This window comes from Lipophrys pholis (genome assembly GCF_963383615.2).
Source record: "Lipophrys pholis genome assembly, chromosome: 10".
Taxonomy (NCBI): domain Eukaryota; kingdom Metazoa; phylum Chordata; class Actinopteri; order Blenniiformes; family Blenniidae; genus Lipophrys; species Lipophrys pholis.
In genome coordinates this window covers 26,440,100-26,465,221 of record NC_137640.1, presented here as the reverse complement: position 1 = coordinate 26,465,221, position 25,122 = coordinate 26,440,100, and the positions used below count along the sequence as shown (strand labels likewise).

At 41.5% G+C, this 25,122-nt stretch overlaps 1 protein-coding gene across 1 annotated transcript in view; it reads right to left on the bottom strand.

Annotated features, from left to right (window-relative positions):
• kif1aa (kinesin family member 1Aa) overlaps positions 1-25,122 on the bottom strand; it is a 50,623-nt gene that overhangs the window by 4,633 nt on the left and 20,868 nt on the right. The window contains exons 8-37 of the mRNA XM_080473983.1: positions 25,004-25,081; positions 24,844-24,909; positions 24,740-24,757; positions 24,571-24,649; positions 24,411-24,489; positions 23,995-24,137; positions 20,282-20,415; positions 19,441-19,520; positions 18,940-19,015; positions 18,202-18,281; positions 18,004-18,110; positions 17,806-17,886; positions 17,117-17,297; positions 16,872-16,944; positions 16,329-16,419; positions 16,086-16,234; positions 15,644-15,822; positions 15,284-15,421; positions 9,752-9,870; positions 9,562-9,647; positions 9,337-9,466; positions 8,419-8,581; positions 8,208-8,298; positions 7,993-8,111; positions 7,849-7,904; positions 5,874-5,982; positions 5,686-5,752; positions 5,498-5,582; positions 4,680-4,785; positions 2,629-2,655 (exon numbers count right to left, since the gene is read on the bottom strand). Of these exons, the coding sequence (XP_080330109.1) occupies positions 2,629-2,655; positions 4,680-4,785; positions 5,498-5,582; positions 5,686-5,752; positions 5,874-5,982; positions 7,849-7,904; positions 7,993-8,111; positions 8,208-8,298; positions 8,419-8,581; positions 9,337-9,466; positions 9,562-9,647; positions 9,752-9,870; positions 15,284-15,421; positions 15,644-15,822; positions 16,086-16,234; positions 16,329-16,419; positions 16,872-16,944; positions 17,117-17,297; positions 17,806-17,886; positions 18,004-18,110; positions 18,202-18,281; positions 18,940-19,015; positions 19,441-19,520; positions 20,282-20,415; positions 23,995-24,137; positions 24,411-24,489; positions 24,571-24,649; positions 24,740-24,757; positions 24,844-24,909; positions 25,004-25,081 (2,990 nt within the window). The remainder of the gene's footprint in view (positions 1-2,628; positions 2,656-4,679; positions 4,786-5,497; positions 5,583-5,685; positions 5,753-5,873; positions 5,983-7,848; positions 7,905-7,992; positions 8,112-8,207; positions 8,299-8,418; positions 8,582-9,336; positions 9,467-9,561; positions 9,648-9,751; positions 9,871-15,283; positions 15,422-15,643; positions 15,823-16,085; positions 16,235-16,328; positions 16,420-16,871; positions 16,945-17,116; positions 17,298-17,805; positions 17,887-18,003; positions 18,111-18,201; positions 18,282-18,939; positions 19,016-19,440; positions 19,521-20,281; positions 20,416-23,994; positions 24,138-24,410; positions 24,490-24,570; positions 24,650-24,739; positions 24,758-24,843; positions 24,910-25,003; positions 25,082-25,122) is intronic.

Below are 25,122 nucleotides of genomic sequence, written 5' to 3'. Positions count from 1 at the left end.
AGTCGAGCAGCTCCACAGCCTCATGGTTTATCCACCACGTTTTACAATCGGTCGGCTGGACTTCATGTGATGTAAGACCACTGCTAAAAACCTTTTCTTTTAGTGGCGCTGCACTCCTCGGCCTGGGAGGGTATTTCAGTGTCATAATGCTGTTTTTATCTCATTGAGCACCTTCTTAGATTCACATCCAGGAAGTATCTAAACACTTTGATGACTGGGGAACTTGTTGAAAACGTTAAACAAATAGATGAAAAAGGGATTTCAGAATTGGTGCCAATTACTTTGTTGTCTTTAGAAACAATTCGATTCTTCTTATTCTACAGTCAGACCAACACATGTTTTGATGATGCTGAAATCATCTTGTTTGACAAAATCAAATGATTCGGTACAGTTTATGTCTTTAAGCTGTTTTTCTCACAGTTTAAAAAAAAATAAAAAAATCTTTTATCAAACAATCTGTTTGGTACCGAATTGGTTCATTAGCATTTATTCATGAAAATCTTTCTTTAAAGCACTACTGACCACCTGTATCATTTGTATTGTGCAATATCTACACAATTCATTATTTCATTTAGGAAAAAATAAATAAAACAAAAGCACTTGTTGTTTCGCATGCAACAGGCTGACTGAGTTGATGCTATGCTTCGTATGAAACACCACGGGAAAGCATAGAGAGCTGAGATGACAATCAGTACAGACAGAAATGAAGGAAGGGAGAGATGAGAAACAGCCAGATAAAAATGAGGGACAGGGCAGTGAAATACCTATGGTCAACTCCCAGGGAAATGCTGTGAGAAAGAAGAAATCAGCAAAAGAATAGAAAGTGAGAGTCAAGAAGTATGCTGCGGTTGTGCGCTTGTGTGGCTGGGATGGTGTTTGTCTTTTTTTCACACTGATAGAGTATACACTGCAGAGAGCATTGTGAAATCCCGCTCATCTACTTGATGCAATCCGTCTTTCTGCCTAACCACCGAAAGAAAAGGTCAAACCAACCATTCCTCAAGCAGAAAAAAACAAAACAATGCTGCTTTCTTTTACAGCAATGATTCACTCCATACGTTAATATACACTGTTCCCCCCCTCGTGTCCCTGTTGGGGAAATAATCACACAGCAACACAGTTATTATTCTGGCCTGCAGCCCGGTGCTGCCTTTAAAAATCTGAAAAAAGACCATCCAAGCAAGAACTGTAAAAGAAAACTAACATATCTTCAAGCCAGGAGAACAGGCTGAACGGACGCTCCATGCAGTTCAGATGTTGGGCCCACCGGCCTTGCACTGAGCTGACCTTGTGAGAGAGTGAACGATGCGTTTCCCAGAAAAAAAACAAGCGGCGAAGCGCTGCGCATGCTCTGCATGGACAGAACCCACTGCAGCGACGCGTCGACACGGGGGAATTAAGGTGGCTCTCTCTTTTCAAGTAATTAGCAAGTTCATTAACGTGCACGTAGAAATTCACACGTCGAACTCGCACACATCTTTCCCAGTTGTAAGACTCTCGTTCACTTTCACTACCAGGAAGCAATTTCCTCTTCGCGCTGCACTAACATGTGCTCCTGAGCATTTTACTACCTCCTAAAAACGTGGGAGCCAGCATTGAAGTCATGCTGCTGGCGGAACATGAGAGGGGCCGATTGTTCCCGGTGTTTGGCAGTGGGTTGCAGAGGTAGAAGCGAGATCTGAAAAATCTTCACAACATTGCAGCGATTCTAAGGGAAAGTGCTACTGGTGAGGTAATGGTTCACTGGATTACATTTTAATAGCTGCATTTGATTATGGTGCCAGAGCGGGTACTGTAAATGATGTGATCCATATTACAGAGCTTGTGTAATAGTGGGGTGACTGGTGTTCCTGGTAATATGCTGTTGCTGTGATGGGAAACACAGTGTCTCTCGGGATTAGAGGTAACTAACAGAATCATATCCATGGATTCAAAATATTGCTTCACTGGACCCGTCCACCGAATAAAAGAGTGGAAAGACAGAGGCAGAAAAACTGTTTTTCGGCTTTTGTCTCGCTCGGGACAGGATGCGTCTCTTTGCCTTTGTTTCCAATGATTTCTAATGGATTGCTTCCGCCCTCTAGTGGCAACTTGTAAGGTTTTCCTTAAATCGTTCACTTTACTCAAATGATGCATCTGCGGGTGAATAAGCATCTGTAACGAAAGACGTAATTTAAAACAAAAACCCTTAATATTCTTTATTTTTGCTAATGATTGTGAGACTGAACAAATATTCACTATACACACAGCTTTCTAATGAGCTGAAATCAACGTGAAGAGTTTGAAACTGGCCCCACGACACCTCCAGCAGAGACGCAAACCCACCATGGGCGGCCCACGAAAAGCAAAGCAGAGCCATGCAGACCCTGTCTGTCATCCAGCTGCAGCGTGAACACAGCTCAAACGCACATCCAGCACAGCAAGAGGACCGGGGACATGCACAACCACATCCCTCACGCCAGGCGAAGGACGGGAAGAAAGCAAAAGGGAATGAATTGCTGACAGTAATGACAAGAGTGGAAGAGAAGAGGGGAAAGTAATCCACTGAAGTGACAGGGTGTCCGGGGCGTTAGAAAGATGACGAGTTTATGGAACTTAGTAGTGTGATAAGAGAGGCAAATAATATACCTAGGCATGTCCGAATCAAGAAACTGTCTGCAAAAGCAACAACAAAAGAAAAACAAAAAAACAACATTCTGTTAGTGTACTGGAGGGAGAGAAATATTAGCATCCATTTATACCTCGGTGTTAGTTTGAAGCTTGAGCAGAGGTTCATACTGCACCACAGCCTGACGTGCTGTTGAGCCTCTCAGTCAACATTCTTAGCCACTAAACCCGAACATTACACGTCAAACTTTAAGGGTTTAAAGCACCAGATTCAGGAGGTGGGTTAGTTCTGGGTCTGGTTACTTCAGACTGGAATCTTGGAAAACCAGGTCTGGGTAATGATGTTAGTTGTTAAACTTTTTGGAAAGTGGCTGGGGAAGCAGAGGGGTTATTAAGCAGTGAAAAGCACAAAAAAAACAAAAAAAACAACAAAGAATCACAAAATCAGGTGTTGAATAGCAAATAATACTTAACAATTCTCATTAATATAACAGGAATAATGACAATTAATGATCATACTTGCAGCCAAAGAACATTAATATAAAATCCAAACTGACGTTTGTTTATGTAACACATTGAACAACATGCTGCCACTGAGAAGTACTGCTCCACCGTACAGTGCTGGGTTAGTCGTGAGTGATTTTACGTGTTAAAAGCAAAAAAAATAAAACTGATGTTATGATGTTATTCACTTAAGTTCCACAGGGTTTTATAGAACGCTACTCCTAGATATTGATGTGCTTTGACAAAAGGTATTTGTCAAATGTAAACTGCCATTCATCTGTAAACAAGGCCGCAATCACACAAAACAGTCATCACTCCCAGGGCTTTAATTATTGTAAATAGTGCCATTTCATCTAAGCGGCCATTTCATCAATTCATTGCTCTCAAACAAATCTGTTGACAATATCGTTAATCACAAACACTTTGACTCTCCAGACCCACAGGGGTTCAGTTTTTCATCTTTTTTTTGTTGAGGTCAGGCATGCAGGGGTAATAGCATATTGCAGCACAGAGTGCATGCCGGCTTCCATAAATAGATCTCCTTTAGGTCTTCAACCTGCAGAAAGGACGAGCCTACTACAGTAGATTTAATATGCAGAAGATGAATATATGTGTTTAGGTGTCTATGTCTGGTCAATCCTACATAACTCTATCTAAAATACAAAGTACAACACTTGGCTTATTTTGGATTGTCGTTACAGTATTATTAGCAGACCAAGCCCACAGTTCTGATCCCCACACGTAAGCTTTTTGATAATGAGACTTATTTTTCTCCTGAGAGAGACACTAACAATGAATACCTGCTGTTTCACACCGACTTTAAAATCAAGAATCCATCAAAGAATTCATCACGATGATGATGAAATGAATGTCCAGTGATTTTTGATTTGGCACTATAGTGCATATACATTCTGTACATGCTACTGGATAACTTACAGAGACATGCTTTTTATTTCTTACAGGGAAGCTACCAAATAAATTACACATGAACTGTTTGCACAGGAAGACTGTTTAAGTGAGACACTCTTTTAAGACAGTGGCATGGGTCTCAGTGCTTACACTCGGTCAGTAGATGTGACGTGGGTGAGCTAAAGGAGAGTTAAATTAGACGAGGCAAACATGATGAGACACGGCATGTAGGCGCAATGAAGACAAAACGGCAGCACAGATTAACACCAAGGAGGGTCGCGCAGCCAGCATGGTCACGTGACTACCTGTGTGTCAGTTTTGACTTAAATGTAAACCTCAATAAGTTAAGGAAACTGTAGACACTTCTCTTTTGTTATTTTAGAGTAAACTGGACTCATGCAGACGCCATAACAAGAACACCAAAGAACTCCTTGTCGCTCTGCTGCTGTGACGTACGCTTACAGATGGTACCTTAATGCCATGCATTTTCCATGTTGCAGTGCAGGACATGCCACAGTGGTAATAAAGTACAGTTTGTACAGAGCAAAAACATCCCAAAGCAACCGTGGTCTTTCCAGTTCAGCCAAGCTGCATAATCATTCACAAGCTAATGGAACATAGGTTATGAATCTGCATGAAAAGTAGACATCAGCATGTACCTGTCATCCGGCATGGGCCTGACGTAACCAGCAGACAAGATGTTTAGAGAGAGAATATTGGGGTCAACGATGGTCTCATCAGATTCCGGGGTGTTGCGCAGTCGTCCTGTGAAAAGCACAAGTGTCTCCGTGAGCACAGCACTCTCAGAGTCGGTGAAAATGGAGGCCCACATCAGCATTAACATTAAATATCAGCATCAGCACAAAACAAATCTGTGGATATAACAGACAAATGCAATCGAGCTAAAAATGTTGTGGCAATGCTCGGTGGTAAACGAAAGAAAACAGCTTGAAATCAGTTTGCCTGTATTTATGACATGTAACCAAATCCAGTCCGTCTGATTCAATTTTCTTTAAAGGTTTTTGTTTTGATTTTGATCGAGTTTATATTTATCCTCAGTTGATCTTTTGAAGCTTGTCTTGTACTCATTTTCTTGTGTTTATGTTTTATTTTCTCGCTTTATCTCATCATCACCATCTGCACATATATAACTGCTTTTTATGGAACCACATAAACAAATGATAGATAAAAAAAAAATCATTAAACATGTATAGACATTATTCAAATTTTAATGATGAAACCATATAAAAGAAATTAAAGCGAATAGAGATGACAGCATGTTAATTTTGAATAAGTGATATCTCATTATTACGTACGTATACATTTTTCAAATTATCATGTTGTTAAAGTAGCATTCATTAATTTGTTTATTTGCTATCGTTTGTGGCACTTTTTCCAGTTTTTTTTTTTTTTCCTTCAGGAAAAACAACTGAAAATCATATTTGTCCAAGTAAATCTACACATGAACTGAACTCACCAACAACAAGTTCACGGACCTCCTTCCACTCCAGATCACCTCCGGACTCATGTACAATGGTAACTGTGATTCTCCTCTGGAGGCCCTGTGGACGTCCAGGGAAACCGAGAATATAGCAATGAAGTTATGATACTTACGATACACACATACTGGAAATATCCCAGTTCTTGTACGCGGGAGCGAGTTACCTGGTGCAGTAGGAAAGTGCCGTGGCAAGGCATTCCTCCTCTGTGGTCCACCGCGGTCGGGATGTAACTGGGACAACGCAAAGAAAAGCAAACCTCAGTGATCTGTTCAGTTGCTTCTGATTTACAAGTCAGATTTCTGAAGTTGTCAACTCTTTATTCACTTGGCGAGACACCAGAGGGATACTCACTCTCCGTTGGCCTCCAGCTCGCAGATCTCAAAGAAGACCATGAGATCGTATTTACAGTGGCAGGGTCCCGCCTGCGGACGTGTCACGGCTGTCAGCTTGGTGGCGGGTACTGTAATGGAAAATACGATTATGGTGGCTTTATACAAGAAGACAGGCATAGGATGAACGGAGAGCAGACTAGATGGCAGATAGGTGAGAGCTGCTACCAAGCCTACAAAGGAAGGGAAGTAAAAGGAATTCAGTGTTGCGGGGAAAAACCACTGAGTGCTGTGAAATAAGCTCCTTCAGCAAATTTAAAAACAATCCTGTAGTCGTCTTTCAAAGGAGAATGTTGCTAAACAACGAGCCAGTTTTTAAACCTGTAGCTCTTGTTGTGCGTTAACTTGTAACAAACACAGTGACTGACTGCTGACACTTTATTCTCCTTTAAAGGCGATCTTCAGAACAAAAAGGGGTCAACTGCAGAGCTTTAATTTAAAATAGATCTCCAGAGGGAGTTCAGTGGATTTGTATTAAAATCACTGACATGCAGCGGTGGAATTTGGCCCGAGCACAAACAGAAATAGAAAACACACATCAGTGTCGTATGATCAAGACCTATAGCGTGTTTTATAGTGAAATGTATTGTTTTTATATACCACTGTATGAACCGATTGTAGTATTCCAAGCTATTATACATCTCGGTATAAAAACCACCTCAATATTAAAATATTCAACTTTTCTGTAATTTTTTCTTTCCATATTATAATCTTTTTTTAAATAATTTCCTTTTGTATATTTCTTTTCAAATGAAGAGGGAAGATTGTTCAGTTCATCTTCAAACATGTTTCAACTATAATTTCAGGCTCAAATTGGAAGTGTATTATATTTGCTTGAGTTGGAAATGAGGCATGAGTTTTTCAATAGATTTGAGGAATTTTTATTTAGTCATGACTGACACGGAGGTCTGTCGGTATAATATGTTGCTCCTCAAGGACATTAGACTTTAATATACCATAAATGTATTCATAGTTTTTGGGTGAAATGTTTAGTTCATCAGGCTACAAATATCAGCATGCTCTGTGTTTTATCAGATGTGATTTTAAATCTGTTTGGACTGATTATTGTGATTCTTCTACTGCGGTAACATACAAATCCCTCTCAAGTACAGTATAATGTATAAACATGCAGTGCTGTATTGCTAATATTCCTAACTCCGATGGAGCACGACTGTTGGAGAAAAAAAAGGCACTGGGATCCAGTTCAAGAGGAGCTCAAAGAGGGAACTGCAAGGAGAAGGCACCACGTAGGCCAACAGTCAACACACAGAACACCAGAAAGCCAATCCAACTGGAGAATCCTGACGCACAAAAATACCTTTTTTATATAAGTTTTACAGACTTTGGCCACGTCAGTAACCGGCCACTGTGCTATAAACTAGAGTGAAGATTTGTTTACTAAAAACACACTGATTCAGTAAAATTTCAGCTTCTGTGTTTTTCTCTTTCTTTTAATTTTTACAGGCGCTCAACTGAAGCACAGCGTATGCTTCGTAAAAACCATAAATATGAGTTAAATATAAATGTTTCCTTGATATAAAAAAAGATTTTCAGTGGCAGGATTCTCTTGGATCTGACATCAAAAACCAACCCGGCTTCTGCGCTTTAATAACTGAACAAATAGAGGTGGGTGGAGCTGGCAGCTGAGCTCGCTCGTTTACTTCCAGTAGGAAGGAAGCAGCCAAGCCAGCAGCAGACAGAGCGTGGCCTGACAGCGAGTCCACCAGCGCCCCATTCAACGCATCTGGGACCAGGTATCGGATCAGCTCCAGTGATTTCTCCCGGTCCGGCGACGTGTCGGACTCCACTGCTCACACCCAACAACATGAAGCTGAGATGACACGACTTGCAAGCAGACAATACATCTCGCAACGGATAGACGACGTACATGAATGGTGGGAATTCAAGCATACAACCCCGGCCCGGAGTGTACTCACCTGGCTTGGACAGGGGCATCACTCGGGGGAACTGTCTCCTGCAGGGGCGAAGTGGACTGCAGATGTGAACACACAAGCACTGTCATTCCATGTGGACAGAATATTCACAGTCCTTTTAGTCAACTAAATAACCATCCACGCTACCTCATGACGTCTTTACAGAGTGGAAGGAAGGGCTGTTTCTGGTAGTGTCCAAACACCTCAAACACGATTGGTTGAGTCTTGATGTAGTCGACAAAGGACTTAGTAACGTCAACAGCAATCTGCAGAAATGAACACAACGGATGTTTGAGATCAGTTGTGATATTAACGTAGATATAAACGTGTCACTGTTCATGTTCTGTGTTCATGTTTCTTACATTTTGGACGTGGTAGAAGCCCAGAGGAGGACCACGGCCGGTGTTTTTCAGGGGTTCCGTGGAAAAGGCCTCATCATGCCGGTGAATGAAACTGAAAATACAACAGTGTAAAAAAAATGCGAAAAAAAAGTATAGATTAAGCTGTCAAAGCTCATGATACAAATTGTGACAATTTAGATGTGCAATGGTGGTGCTTTCATGAACTACTGACTTAAACTGGCAGAATATATCAGCGTATTCTGCAGAGATGCTGGAAGCCTGCAGCACCGTCACCCTGAAGGTGAAAATATTCCCGATCTTAAGGTGCTCCGGGTTTGCTTCCAATGCGCCCTCCAGGCCGGCCTTCAGCGGGGCTTCCTGCTCCTCTCCACCGGCTGCAAGCAGGATAAATGATGAACTACAGACACAGGCGCAAACCGGCATTTGATCTCCGTGGTTTTCACAAACCAGGCTTAAAATGTGTTTAGCTTAACATCAGGACAGCAGCACAGGGTGATGTGGACCTCTTATGCAGTGGAACACCAGGGTCAGTCCCTCAGAACCCTCAAAACACAAAATGTGTGTTTGGGTCATTTCTGACTGCGAGAGGTTTTCTGAAGGGGGAACTACTCCTCTCATAACATTTACTGTACCTACAACTCAAAGGCTGTCTGTAGTTTTGTTGTTTCACATATTCACACCTTCACTTGTGCATTTCATGGTAAAACACTGCCTGTGAAGTCGCACCAAGGCCTAAGTAGCTCTGGTTAAAAAATAAAATAAAATAAAATAAACGTCTGTGCTCATGTCGTAAAAAGGGGGTAAATCTTAATTTACTTTTCATGCAAATTATGGAATTTAGTTCTATTATGTTATGTTAGGTTTAAGGTTCAGGTCTACCTTAAAGAAGTAAAGGAACAATAATCTGAACAGATTAATGCACAAGAAATCTTTTGGTGTGTTATTATTCACGTATGCTGATGGAATTTAGGCACTCACACACACACACACACACACACACACACACACACACACACACACACACACACACACACACACACACACACACACACACACACACACACACACACACACACACACACCACACAAACCATCTGTCCATTCACTCATAAAACAGGATTACCCGCACATGTGTTGTTGTTGACCTCATCAGCTGATGGCCCCATTTCTGTGTTCTGGCCCTCCCCCTCCACAAAACGAAGCTCCTCCTGAGAAATCCCTGAGCGGGACAGTCCCACAGAGCAGGACTCCGACTGGAACTGCCAAAGACAAGAAACACAACATACGACCGTGAGCAGAGAAGTCTATAGACTACATACTTTTTTATGAATTGTTATAGTTCCATTCTCTTTACCTTTTCGTACTGCTGATCCTCAAATGAGATTTTGGCGGTTCCTGACTGCCTCACCCCTGAGCCGTAGTCTGGAGCTTCCTCATCGGCTGGAGGGAAACACAAGGCACCTTCACTTCACTCCCTCCAGAAGTCACACCAACTTGTCCTGTCAATCATCTGAGCTCAGGAGCGCTGAGGATTCGAGCCTTACCTGATATTGCCTGCACCGCTACCCGGAGGAAGCCCTTCACTTCTCCCTTCTCACTGACGATGGCCACGCGGTGGACGAGGGGAACCGGGTACAGCAGATTGCTCAGATACACAAAAGCCCTGCGTGGCGAAGCAAACGGAGTGAGAGGGATACGGAAATGTTAAGAACAACGAGGCACAGGATGACGTGTCATGTTTTAAACATTTTCACAGGACTGGACGACAGAACACAGAGCTGCAAAGCAACCAAACAGAAGCTGGGACTGCTCTTGCGATGGCCATGGTTGCCCTTTACTATTGCTTTGTAGGGGCTTGTCCTCACCATCTATACATTATTTTATAACACTGGGTAACAAAGGTTTATCTTGTTTTTGTCCCACTGTGTAAAACAAGTAGCCTTTACTGTATGTGTAAGTTCAAATGTGCAAGGTGCAATAAAATATGGTATCGAAGTTAAAGTATCTCTCCTGACAGTCACACAGTTACCTCTAAAATGTATAAGTGGCTAGTTTGTTCCCATATTTCAATAACATTACATCCATGTTTGTATGCGTATAAAATAAAAAGCTGCATTTTCTCCATTTCAAATTTAGATGGGACAAAGACTTTGTTTACCAGTGTCATCAGGACAACTATGGGTCACATGCAATGCTCCTACATGTTTGTATTGTATTCACTGATGATTGGTGAGGCTTCGAGCATGTGTGTAAGGGACAATTTTCAGAATATCCTAAACCCAGCATAATGCCCAGCTGGAGAACTTTTGTTTTCATCACCTGCTATGATTTCTATGTCTTCCATGGCCTAATGATTAGATGCTTTTGCGTGACAACCGAAGCCTCGGTCTTGTTTCATGTCAAAAGCATTTTGGCCAAAAGGGAACATCTGAGCCACTGAATATTTCTTTCAAATTTAAGGAATACTTCAGCGATAGTGAATAGATTTTCCCTGGCATTAGACATCTGTGAATAGCTGCATTCAAGGGATGCAGTTCACTAGTGATTCTTCACTCCCTGCAGTTGATCTAGTTGTCATGTTTTCCAGGGGTTAACAGGGGGTAGACATTTAAGGGTGGAGAGTGTAAAAAAAAGGACAGGCTTATGACAAGATTGGTGAGGTGCAAATAAGGCATGCTCAGGACAAAAAAGGTGAACAGAACTGCTTTCAACTTCTTGACTCAAAAGGAATCAAAAGCAAATGGAACATAAAATCATCATACGGCACACGGCTCAGCTTGAATAAAAAAAAAAAACTGCCAACAGCCTGATATCGAGTACGCTACACCAAAAACCAACGCAAGACATCAGAAATCAAAGTGCACCTCTTGGGTAGAAGAGGTAATTTGTACAAGTAAGTAGGGGTGCTGGTTCATCAGACGTATTCAAGTAAAAACAATTGACAAAAAAAAAAAAAAAAAAAAGGTCAAAATGAAAAGACTTGTGCTCTGGCATGCCTAAAAGAGACAGCTGCAGCAGAAACCAGCTCTTTCATCTTGAGATTTGGAGTCTTCCTTGAACGCTGCGTTCCAAGTTGATATGATTGATTTTCAGCCTATTCAGGTGTCACAGCGTGGTGAGAACATTTCACCGTGGTTAACTGCGCTATGCAAATTAGTATTCATGTCAGTATTCACACAGAAAGGTTAGCACTTTAGATATGAAATGTCTGTTGAGTTTTTTGTTTTTTTTATTCACAAGCCGCTTCTTTGCATGTATTCACACAGGAGTGAGACACACACATCAAGAAGCAGTTTAACAGGAGCGCCGCTAAGGCTTCAGCAGAAACAACAAGCATGAACGGACACAACCTGTGCACATTGTAAAGGTATGGTATGTAATATTTCTTGCTTGAAGCAAGAAATGTGACCTAAGGAGTTTAAATGAAATGTGAGATATGATTTTAAGACAAGTCAGTGTTTTGTGGTGGTGGAATATCTACTTAGCATGCAAACCAACAAGAGTGTTTGGTCTTGTAAAACCGATATTTACTTTTTAATGGTTTACTGAGTCACTTATCTGGCTTGTCCTCAATCCAACAGAAAAGAAAAGAAACAATTCAGCCCAGGGGCACCATGCAGCTTGATTTGATCTCCAGACCAGTGGAACTGGAGCGTGATAACATTGAACTTAAATGTTTCCCTTCGGTTTAGTGAATAAAAGCACAAACTAATTATGAATTTTTTTTTACATTTGATCACATTATCTATTGAGAAAACAAAATAAAAGCTTTTCATTTTAAATATTGTTCCACTTTTTATTATGCCTCCTGGTGCAAAACACATCCTAACGCTAATGTTACTCTAATATGGGCACAAGATTACACTGCTACCTCAACAAACTCCCAACTCGGGTCTCAGTGATTTGTTCAAGTCTGACGACACGCTCACAAGATTTACTTTTGGGGGGGTGGGTTGTGTTTGTTTTTTCAGTTGGACATTAATCAAAAACTGATTGAAAACTAGATTGTTCACGAAAACAAACCAACGTGATCGAAGAATACTTTGCATATATAACTTGACATTATAGCTGTCGTCTGTCCTTTTCAGTTACATGGAGATGGAATCAAGGCCTGTGTGATATCGCCTTTTGTTAGTTCACTTTTGGAGACAGACGGATGTAATGGTAAATAAAATGTTGGCTGAAGCTCTGGACAACTAACAAGAAATCAGATGAAGCTACCCGAGTCAGACTGAGGACAGACCAGAAGCTACACAGCGACCCAACGAAGAAAAGTGGCACCACCTCAATGGGACAAATAGTATCATTAAGAAATGATATCAAGATTTGTAATATGAGCGAGAGGACTTTAGATACTTTATGAACATCAGCAAAAACACAGCAAAAGTTTTGAGAAGACATTAACGCAAAAAAAAAAAAAAGATGAACTTTGAAGCCTGGAAATGTCTACTCCAGGGTCCATTCCGTCTGGTGCAAAACAAATCTGTGTGGTGAAAATTTGTGGCCTAAACAATCGAGAAAAAGTGACAATTGAGACAAAAAAGTGGCAGTTCTAACTTGCAGTGCCTCTAAGAGAGGTTGAACTAGATAAATCTGATTCTCTATCTGCCTATAAACTATCCCACTTCTATCCTTCAGCTTCTTGTTGAAAACAAGTTCACTTTGGCTGACAGCAGATTGCATCTGGGAATTTTAAAGGGATTCAGGTTCATTTGGACAAAAGAAATGTGTGGAGGACGACTAAAAACACCCTGACGTTAACAGACTGTAAATATGTTTGTGACTTTACGAGGAAAACACTCTGTGTCCGGGTTAGTCTGTGTTGTGCAGTTTCGTCAATCAAGGCGCGTCGACCCTTCATCTCAGTGCGAAAGAGCTAGTTTCCTCCACCAGCATGCTCCTGAAACCTCACCAACCTTCCCACTACACTGAATAATGGTGAGCGGTCGTAAAAGGGGTCTTGGCCTTCGCTGGAGCCTCGGAAGAGCCCGCCCTCATCATCATCACCATCATCATCATCATCATCATCAACATCATCATCCTCTCCCCCGAGCTCGGAGCACGGGTCGTCCAAAAAGATATCATCGTCCAGGTCCTCCAACTCCTCCAACTCCTCCTCCTCCGCCCCTCGACCCTCTCGCTGCGAGTCAGCCAGCTCAGTAATTTCAGAGGTGGAAAGGGTCGGGGATGGGGTAGGGTCACTCATGCGCTCGCTCATGCATGTGTTGAAAATTGGGTTTCTGATGCAGCCAGAGACATGGGAACTAGGTTAGTACAGTTGGATAGAAAGCACACACACTTGTTTAAACACAAGAGGGGCGGTAGAGAAATATATAGAGCGGACCACAGGAAGGCTCCTTCCTCCCTTGGAGTCATAAACTGCTTTTACTGCCTGTGTAAGTAGAGAGCTTGTAGCAGAGACAGTGATGGGACAAAGGCTGTAAGAGGTATTCAACCTGGACTTTTAGGCATTGGTGAAAAAGCAGACTGAGACGGATCCACTTCCTGGTATTTCACCAGCCACGGATACCCTATAGAAATGTAGATATACATAAATACACCCCGCTCAGAGGTTACCAGCATTGCCAGTGGTGTGGAAGGGTGGGACATGGGGAATTGTTCTGCTAAAGTTCATTTATAATGCAACTTTGCAGGACTGACTGCTTTTTTTGGGCCAACTCCGACATGAATATCACCCAGGGTTCACCGATGAAAACCAAATAAGTTTTCTCCACGAGTGGATCCTTTCGACTTTATTGTCAAAACTTTGGGGCCAGGACACATTTAGTTTAACAAGATAACCTTTACAGCGGAATGCTACTTTTATCTTGGACTGTTTTCATTCACAAAGGTGGAATATTTAATTAGCTCTAGCAGGATCAGAACAACAACAGCCCATTGACTCCAAGTAAGTTGTAAATTGACTTTGTGAACTTTCCTGACAGCAAAAACTCCTGCAGGTGATCACTGGGAGGATGAATATATTTCTGCATTGAGTTCTAATTCGCTTCAATTCTCAAAAACATTAAAGAAAGAGTAAAGGGAAATATGTAAGACAGGCTTCCTTGATATCTAATTCACAGCACATGAAAGGCTTTAGGGAACCCAATCAGTAAATGCAACTAACCATTCACCTCTCAACATATTATGTAATTAACATTGCTCTATTAGCACTCTATTATTTATACAATCTCCAGCACCACGAACCCTGCTCAAATCGAACCCTGATTCATAAAAAGACATGTAGCAAGAAAACCTATGGTGATTATTTTTCAGAAGTAACTCCTTATATCAGAACAAGTTTAAAACTAGCTTATAATAAATGTGTCATATAGCTCCAACTAATACATTTTGATTATAAATGGAAATGGACTTTTTGTCAAATCACTCAATGCACAATTAACAATGCTAAGAGCCTTTAGTGATTGAGCTGAAAGAGAACATTGTTCAAGGAAACATTTCAAAATCAGGCTTGATATTCTGAATGTTACGTAACTGAGACGCGTGACAGCAAGTGTGTGAGAAAGAGAGAGAGAGGGAGAGAGAGAGAGAGAGAGAGAGAGAAAGAGAAGAGAGAGAGAGAGAGAGAGGGGGGGGGGAGAGAGAGAGAGAGAGAGAGAGAGAGAGAGAGAGAGAGAGAGAGAGAGAGAGAGAGAGAGAGAGAGAGAGAGAGAGAGAGAGCTTGGCAGAGGCGATGGGGAGTCTGAGTGCCAATTTCAGGACAGAAAGACACAGCAGGCTTTGAGTAGGAGGGCTGAAGAAAATATCGCTATCAAATGTTCCACAGACGATTTTCCCATAAAGAAACGTCTTCCTTCTTCAACTGACGTCTAATGACACTAAGTAACTCCTTTGGACAAACACATCAGATGAAATGGGACACTTCATTAAACCATGTATAATGAAGAGAAAGTATATCACACTGATACATGTCGGCAACTATATCAGTAGACTATATCTCCCAACCGCTTGTTACCCTGCGTTTGGGAGAAAACTCCAGCCATCACATGATCTCCCCTTGCCTTCCGTTGTGTCTTTTCTTGTACTATGACGGCCCGGTGGTGCTCAGCATTTACCTGCCAACCAGGCGGAACCAGGGGAAGCGATCATAAAAGGGGTCGCCTCCCGTCATCGCGCTTTCGCCGTCCTCTGCGGTGTTGTTCGGCACGTCAGCAGCACGGTCGTACATCTCTCTCATGAGATCGAGCCTTTGCCTGCACAAAGCAGCAACAACCGTCTCACTGAAACAATAAACTCCACAATGTGCGAAGATAGCCAGAAATGTTTTTTCTATATTCTTACTTATCTGAGGCTGGACGACAAAAACAAACAGATTTAGCTTTTCATAAAAAGATTAAGTAAAATCTGCAGCTCTTGAAAAGATATTGGCCTTTATATGATAATAAATCAAAGATTTGATCGTTGTGTAAGCTTACCTTAGCTTTTCTAAAGTCCAGTAGTGAGTAGCTCCATTCTTCTGATCTTGAACTTCTACAGCCACAATGGTTCTTGGGAATTGTCGCTTTTCTATGTCCTTAGTTACCTCCGGGGGCAAAAGGTCAGGAGGCAGAGGGGAATAGAGGGTGTCTGTCAGCAATACAAACTGGAACTGGACCTGGAGGGGAGCACGAAGCAGAGATATGATCAGAAGACTTGCAAACCAGGAACCGACTTGTGGACCTACAGAGGAGAACTTTCAGTAGCGATGCAAGTTGAGTGAATGAGTCATCCAAATGAATCAATAATCAACTAATAGTCCAACTTCCTGTTTACACATCAGAATGACAGCTTGAAATTGAACACTTTAAAAGAGACAGCCATTAAGACAACAGACAGCTTTGTGATCGAACACTGTAAATTGCCAGTAAACAGTCTCACCTTCTTCTTGAGCTCCACACTAATGGCGTTGGCCTCCTTCAGGAAGATGGCGTTTCCCCACAGCAGGTCACGGAGCGAGGTAAACTGGTAGCACCTCCACTTTCTGGAGCTCCACACAGCCAGCTCTCTCTCCCTCTCCGTCCATTGCACTGCGGGCCGAAATGAGAAAGGATCTTTTTTTTTTTTTTCTCACCACCTGCTGTACATACTGTTTACATCCGTCTGTATGACCCTCTACACTACCTTCCTCTTCTGGTTCCTCCTCTTCTTCGGGGGCTTCTGGGTAACAGCGATCGACCTGCTTCTGAAGAGCTTCCAGCTTGCTCTCATAGTCCTAGATGACAAAACACATTTTGGTTCCAGCTCCGCACCAATTTATTTGGGATGACCCATGAGTAAAAAACCTTGTAAATTCATGATCAGATAAATAAAACACAATGAAAACATTTTGTATTACACCTCAAGTAAGAGGCGACATATCCTGCCTTATTTATATTTACATGATGCACAAGTATTGCTATTCAAAAACGCACTTTAATAACCTTTAAAGACTTCTGGATTGGCTTTTTAAAATGTTTTAAATATTTTTACTCGTCATTATGAAGATTTTCTTGACTATAAATGAACAATTCTTAAATTGCATACTGTAGAAATAAATGCTGTATAATAATAACAAAATATATAAAAAACACAATATATTCAAAACATTTTATTAAATTTTTTTTTAATAGATATCACATATAGCATTCAAAGCTGAAGAAAAAGACTGGTAGAGAAAAACGGTACCAGTCTCTGCTGCTCCAGGAGGTTGTTGGCCTCTTCCCTCTCTTTACGATACTGATCCTCCAGCTCCTGCAGCCTGACAACGCACACACAAAAAAGACCCCTTAAAAAGTGACACACCAGTTTAAAGTAACTACATATTTGCACACTATTAAATGAAAAAGTGCAGCAGCCTCGTTTGATAGCGTCTCCCACCACGAGCTGCACCATGCATTGCTCATTGCTGGCAGAGTGATTCTCCAAGGTACCTCTGTTCCATTTCTTGCTTCATGTCAATGCCCTGTTTGTCCAGCAGCTCCCTCTGAGCGAACGCCCAGTCCACAGGCTCAGCGGGGGTCTCAGCACAGGGGGTCCTCTCCCTCTCCGCCCTGGCCTGCACGGGATGGTTGAACCGGAAGACGTGGCTCTTCCCCAGGATGATGCGATTTCCTGCAAGCGTCACCAATCACAATGCAATAAGAAAACATATATGAAGACAGCCACTAGCATTCTAGAAGGTATTTATTGTTTAGTTTTTTCTTTGTTTTTGACATTTTCTCATTTCGATATTGTAAAGTAACAATATTAGTACAGAATGTCTCCTACAGATTTGATGATTTTAATCTAGTTTTTGTATTTTTCTCTTCTTGTGAAGCACTCTGAGCTGTATTTTATGTCTGAAAAAAAGTTATTTCTGGAAGTTTTAATGCATTATTCTTGAAATGATTTACTTTGGATTCCATTTTCTGAACGTTTAAGAGGAAATGTTGGTCTTTTGCATCATCTTGTGCCTCTCAAACAACAAGACAGAACTCACTACATATAACGGAAACATGAACATCAAGAAAACGTGATCTTTTTATACAATATCTAATGCGTCTCATGCATAAAAGTAAAGTGTTGCAACAGGCAACAGAGCAGATTCACTGATAGAGGAAGGTAAAGACGTCCTCCTGACCTGATTTGAGGATGGTGGGTTCTGTCACTCTCTTTCCATTGACATACGTCTCAGCTCCTTCGCAGGGCTCCAGGACAACTGCTGCATGGATACAAAAGAGGCAACATGAGGCTTCACATCCTGCAATACCGTCAAAGCCACAACACGCTCTGATCTACACAGATACAAGCCCGTTTAGCGAAAGCAGAGCTCGCTCACTTTCTCCCGTCGGACCAGTGGAGCTGGTGAAAGTGCAGTGCTCGTCCTTTATGAAGTGGCCACTGAGGACGATGTCCTGTCGACTGCTGGCATCTAGGCGACCGACCCTAAAGGATGAAAGGTGAGGTAAACAATTGGCCTCTTCCATCTACTGTTTGCCTCGTTTCATTCTGTGCTAACTTTCTAAGTTAATCCCACCTGGTGATTCCGTCTTTAATGTAGTAGAGCAGGCACTCAGACATCAGAGGATCCTCATTGAGGTTCACCAAGTGTGGAGTCTGACACAGAATAGAGAATCATTTACTGACTATTTGGTGGGTAATATGGACAAATCATTCACTATTCATAAGATATTTACTCGATAACACATGCTTATGGTGCTCATTAGAGGCCTGAGAAATGCTCTCTCCCAGTAAAACACATCAAACAATCAGAAATCATTAAAACCATGCAACCAGCTTCACTCCCTACAGCGTCCCAACAGGAGGGTTTAATGGAGTCTTAGTTAGATGTTATTGGGCTGCAGGCAAACAGCCATAAATCAGTGAAATGGGGACACCACCATTATACCCCCCTCTCATGTTTACCCCCGTCAACACCTCCGGCGCCGTGAGGGAGTGTTTGAAGTGAGTAAATGAAGTAGATTTAGGATAAGGCTTAATGAAGAAGAGGAGAGACCCTAATCTGGTCTGCCTCGGCGAGACTCCTGTTGAAGAGAGACTCAGAGCACTCAGAGGAGACGGCTTTCAACACTTCAGAGCGACAAACCTCATTTGGGGAGAACAACCCAACTGTGTCGATAAACACAGGCTGGGGCTTTCTAGGGTTATCAGAGGGCTTTGGGGGTAAATAGATAAGCAGTTTGGTAAATAATTTAATCCATAACTATCACAACACACATGAGTTTCTTAAAGTAATTATTTTTTTTTTTTTTACCTTTTTGGGAGAAAACACACCAACCGTGCCACCATCTTCTCGCATGGCTACGCCCATTTCTGCCAGCAGGGCCTCTCTGTGGAAGAATATCGAGCTCAAGTGTGAGTGGGTTGAACGTCAAAATCTCTTAGTCATTAACTTTAACAGGGAAACTGGAGATTACTCTCCCACACATGCAAAGACTGCAAACAAATAATCACAATAATAGAATAAAAGTCAGAACATTGCATGTTAAAATACAAAGTAGTGTTAACAGGCTCTAGCGAGTTGTGAAAATATGATATTTTACAGCTCTGAACACCCAGTTCCTTTTCTTTACTAGTTTTGAGTCTTTCATGCCCAATTATAACCTGCTGTCTGTCTGTGCTCATCAATCATTGAGTTGTTCTTGCTTTGGCTTCATTTAGGCCTTTTCTTTTTCCAGAGAAGTGAAGCTTCTTAAGATCAATCTAAATGAGAAAAATAAGAGGAAAAATCTCAGAATAAAAGGCTGAAGTTTACCTTTCCATTCGAATGGCCTCAGTTCTGCGAAGTTTCTCTTCCCACGTCTCATTGAGCTCTGCAATTATCTTTTCCGTTTCCTGATATTCAAAGACAGTGTGAGCAAATATTCTAAATCAAAGGAGATCTCTGTTGACTGATTTAACTTTTTTTTTTTTTTTTTTATATATATCAGCAAACCTCAATCAACAACAAACTTATTAAAAAGAGGCAATGGCGTCAAAGACAGAGCTGGGAATAGACAGCAGTCAAGCAGTTAAAATGTGTTTCACGTCAAAAGAGCCCTGGATGTACTGATATATCCTCTCTTATTAAACACATTGGTATAAACAGAAAAAACATGCATATTTATGTGGTAACCTGTATGCAGTGAGATTCAATCCTGCAAACTTCTGCTTCAAAGTCTGCTTCTCTAGCCGCAATGGCAGAAATATATTCAATACAATTTCCCGAGAGGTGCTTATGAGGCTGATGTAGTATTGAATACCAATGGAAGTTAGATTTGTTTTTATCATGTAACTGCAGGCAGTGAAACAAACAGGTTTTATTGGATTCAGGAACATATTAAACAGTGACAGAGATATAGGGAAAGGGGTAGAATAAATATGGTTTTTTTTGTCTTTTTGAGAACTAATTACTATTTTTTGTACCTGCTTGGTATGAGTGAGCTTGTATGCACTATTGCTATAGCGATTAACATGAACTCTGTTTATAGTTGTGTAAACAAGTTTTTTTCCAAAAATGTTCATAATTTGCATTGTCAAGGACTGACGTATAGATGCACATCTGCTCTGTGTCACAGGCGAGTTTGCGGTTGTCCTTAAATCTTTCCGGCGCTCACCTTGAGCCTCTCGATGGCCTCCTCGCTGCCTGGGCTGAACATGATGCGGTCGTGCAGACTGGCAATAGATCCGGCACGGCTGGACAGGGCTGAGAGAGACGGAGAGGGGCTCATCCCCGTCATGGCGTTGGTCACTGTGGAGAGATCATCCCTTTGATTCACAGCTTGGCCTTTATTGTTATTGTTCTTGTAATCGGATAGGCCTGTCGGGGCGGACCGGGGCGAGGCGAGGCGAGGGGAGTGGGATTTGAGGGGTGATGTGGGGGGGGGGGGGTAGTCCAATCAATAAATGAGAATGGAGGAATGTGAAGACAAAAGAAGACAAGAGAGGGAAGAATAGACAGGAAAACAGACAAAAAAGATATGTGGCTTGAAACAAATCTAGCATACAGAGAGAAATTTGAGCTGCTGGCTTGAAAGCGAGGGCAGCACCAGCAGGAAGCCACGCACAGAGAGGAGGAACTTAAATGATGGAACACGGAGGCCATCCAGCCGCACGTCGGCTCAAAGAAAACGCAGCTGCAATATAATACTTCAAGCAGACAATCAAACGTGTAAAACCACTTCCTTTATACAGTATATATAGGCATTCAACTAAAAAAAAGTAAGTGCACCCTGAGGAAACATGTCAAATAAACATATGGAAACTCATATGATTATCTCTGAAATGGTGCTTGAACAAATTAGAGTAATTTTTGTTTAATTCTATAATTTACATAACTTAAACCAACAGAACAGGCACATGGAAGGTATCACCACACCCATTCAGATATCTAAAATGATCTCCATATTGTCGAGTGGACAAGATGTGCAGGTAAGCGTTTTAGCTGATGATGTCGAAGTGTTTGACGATGAAGGTTACATAAATCTAAACCTGCACCTTGTTTCAATGGGACAGGCTATCTGTCATTCCCTAAAGAGGTTGTGATCATTTGCACCAAATCTGGAGCTTCTAAGAGCACGTCTTTGTAGTCGTCATGACCGTAGACGTGTAAAAACTTTTCAATGTTTCTATTCTGTTATTTAAATTATCGAAATATGAATCAATGAACACTAAATTGTTATTATATTTCCCATGTACCTGGTCAAGGTTCTATTTAGTAAATACACAAAGGTAATAAACCTTTGGTCAATTATGTAAAAAAAAAAGCCTATTTCCTCAGGGCATACCCACTTCTTCTCTCTTGATATTTCTAGAGACTTACATTTTCAAATTCTGCCATTCAGTCTCAGTCAGGCACTTTACTAAAGCAAAGTTTGTCATTAGCTGTTATGCAGAGACACACTGACTAGTTAGTAATCGGGTCTAGCATTCTCAAGGGGACATTATGAAGCCAGAAGTCTCCATTAAGATTTTAATCAAAAGCAGCATGTCGCATTCACTGTTCACTGTGCTCTGCTTGGGTCAGTCAACAGGCATATTCCTTTGTTTAGTTGTTGTGGAGAATCAGACACAGAATGTTTGTGGACATTATTTGTTTTTGTTTTTTTCTTTTCCTTTACCAGATCAAAGATAGTTTTCAGTATTGTTTGATTCAGTCGTGGCACTTTAATGGTCGATGATGTATCCCGCAGTACAAAGGAAGTCAAGCTAACAGCCGTTGCTTCGGCAACAGGGAGCAATAAATCGGCAACCTGTATCACACCCATCCATCTGGGCAAGCTTTAGTCCGACTAGATGGAACACATATTGGCTTTGCGGGTAATTAAGTCGTGTATTCTGAGAGACAGTGGAAATTTATGGCACCAAATGAGCCGACTACCTCAAGAATCGCAGGACTGCACAGGGGATTATTCTGTTTGTGTGACTGAAGGCTACATCATCAGCATCTTATTAGGACTGCCTGTTTTTCAGATGTGACCCATGAGGCAGAGACTGAGCCTGACGCTGGCAGGGTAATGAGAAGCTACAGTTTCTACTTTCTACATATAGGAAATCAAAGATGGGAATGGAATGGATCCATTTGTGGTCCAGATGGTTCCATGGTGTGTTGGTCTGCTTTGTTTGTTTTTTTTACTGAACAGATATGAGTGGCCCCAAGAAAGCCACATGAAGTGATGCACAGATCTGTACAGCACCATGAAGGAGCACAGGGAGGTAAATCCAGAATCACCTGATAAATAAAGTCAATATAACAAAGGTGGTGCATGCCATTTCTACTGCAAAAGCCATTTGTACTTGAGAGAAATTCACTTAAGAGAGACTCATCTATTGTTCATTCTGTTCTGATTTTGAATACATCGAAAAGCTGCAATTTGCACAGTCAGCGCCTGTCATGCTAAGCTGCAGAGCACAAGCAGAGAGCCAGAAAACACACATTTCAAACCCTCTATATCTGCACCGGACACTCGATATGCTGGGAGGAAAGAACAGAGAGAGAGAAGAGACAGCACAACACCTTTAAATCAAATGGTCACATTCATTTATCATTTTGCTGCACGCCAGGCCTGTACAGTCACACATAATATGTTCTCTTTGCGTAAACTACAATGGGATGGCTTCACAAGCAGCCAGATGAAATATTACTTATCAGTTATATTAATGCTGCAGTACGAAGATGCTCTTCTTGCCATGAACAGATCTTAACTGAGTGTTTTTGCCAGTTATGAAGGAAAATGAATGAAAATATATCGATGGCAAAGTTGAATGAGTGCGACAATCTAATTAGTGGCTAAACAGTATACATGTGCATTCTAGTACAAGATATTGTTTACAGCCATTCCCTACAACAACGCTGTGGTTGAAGACTCAAAATAAATTAGTGTTTTAACTACTTTGTCTAGAAAACATGAAACGTAAGAGAGGAGTGAGGGTGAATTCATAAGGAAGAAGAGCTTCGAATAATCGGACTGAATTTACACTCACCTGTGTATTATTACCATTCTGTCAATAATAGGCTACATGAAAGAAGATGTTAAAAATGCGACTCTATAGCTAAGCTCGGACATGCTATACATATGGGAATATAGTTATATTACAGCCCTGATTCATATTTATGGCTGATGGTAAGGTTAATGACTGTTATTCCTGAAGGCTTGTATTACACAATACTAAAAGTGAAGACATAATTAAAGCAAATTTTAAGTTACTGTGAAATGTGAACTCAGCAATGACTTTCCTTAAAGTAGTAATTTAGTCTAGGTTTCATATAATTTTTATTAGGTAAGCATTGTTTCAAAAATGCAAAAATTATCCTAATTATTAGCAATATATTTCATATTTATCTATCGTTAGATCTCATATACAGACTGGCCCACGCACACATGCACATATTTACGCAATTATTTTCACTTCTAATGATGGAATTTGCTGCCAATTTGATGTTTCTAGGTCATCTGACTGAGGTATTAATAAAAAAACTTTTTTCCAACAGTTACCCATTTCTCTTCCCAGGACTAATCTGCTCTTTGCCAAATCTGACTCCAGTGCAGTCTATAAACACTCCCTGTGTTCATTATGTCTCTTCTTCTCATTGATTTTATGGTCCTGCCTCCTTTTTATGCTTTTTGTTCTCAACAGATAAACACGGTGCGTGTGAACACAGGAGGAATCAATGTGCAGCGCTAGTGAGGGGGCGATGTGGGCTGAGGTGGACACTGTGTCAGGCAGAACAGCGTGCGCGCTTACACAAAGATGTTTAAAAGCACTGCGAACGATTTTTAAATTAAACCGATAGATAACGGCCACATAAATCCGAATAATGATTTCTTACTCTCAATAATGTCACCCAGCCCCTGGGCATAGAGGAGATCCTTCAGGCGAGACACCTCCTCCTTCAGCTCACGCACCAATCGGTTGTTGGGATCCTCGTTGATGACGGCGTTGCAGCGGATCTGTTTGGCACGGTCTGCGTACCTGGAGGTACGAATGGAGAGATCACTGAGCATGGTTAAACAAGTGAGGGAAGGCACTAACACACACAAATACGCACACACACGGCGCATAATGCCTTTGACATCACACAGCCACGCTGCTGCAGCACGGCGCCGCAGCAGCAAAAGGGTATTTGAAGTGCGAAAGTGATGCAAGCCATTGAGGAAAATTATGCAACACTGTAGTTGCTCGTGTCCTTCGTCAGCTGTGTCTGAGGACAAATGTGCACCAGGAAGCAGACGGACTGCACTCTACCTGAGTGTGCTGAGGGTCTCATCGTAGTTGATGTCAGCGGGGCTCAGAGCGGCTACCATAGCGGTCCGAGAGTTACCCCCTGAAGAAAAACATGTTAAATTGCTTTGGGTTCAAGCCCACAGAGAATGATTTAATGAATACAAATTGCGCTGAAGTCTACCCAAATTTTCTCTCAGCAGCCAAGTTAAAACGGAATCTCTGTAGGGGATGAAGTTTTCCACCTTCTTCTTCTTTTTATTCTGAAGAAAAACACAAAACAAAATTAGATTTTATTTTCCTATTTAGGTTTAGATTGGGAACATAAAGTGAAACTTTTTAAAATAAATTACCTTATTGCCCCCGGAGTCCTGCAAAAAAGACAGTAAAATAGATGTCAATCCAATATAAAGTTTGCCTTAAATCAAAATGTACAACATGATGAGAGACTTCATACCACTTCTGCTAAAGCAGAGATGACTTTTCCCAGCGTGGTGAGAGATTTGTTGATATTTGCTCCTTCCTGTGATCATTAAAATATGGATATGGACTTTCAATATGGAAAAATATTGATTTATTGATTGTTTACACTGATCTATTCTGGTCTGTTTCCTCACCTTAAGCCTGGTCCCCTTGGCTCCAGTAGAGTCTGCCCTCTCACTGCCAGCCAAATCCACTAAACTGATTTTGCTGACCTGCGACGGATAAATAAAATCCAATGGAATAAATTCTGTCA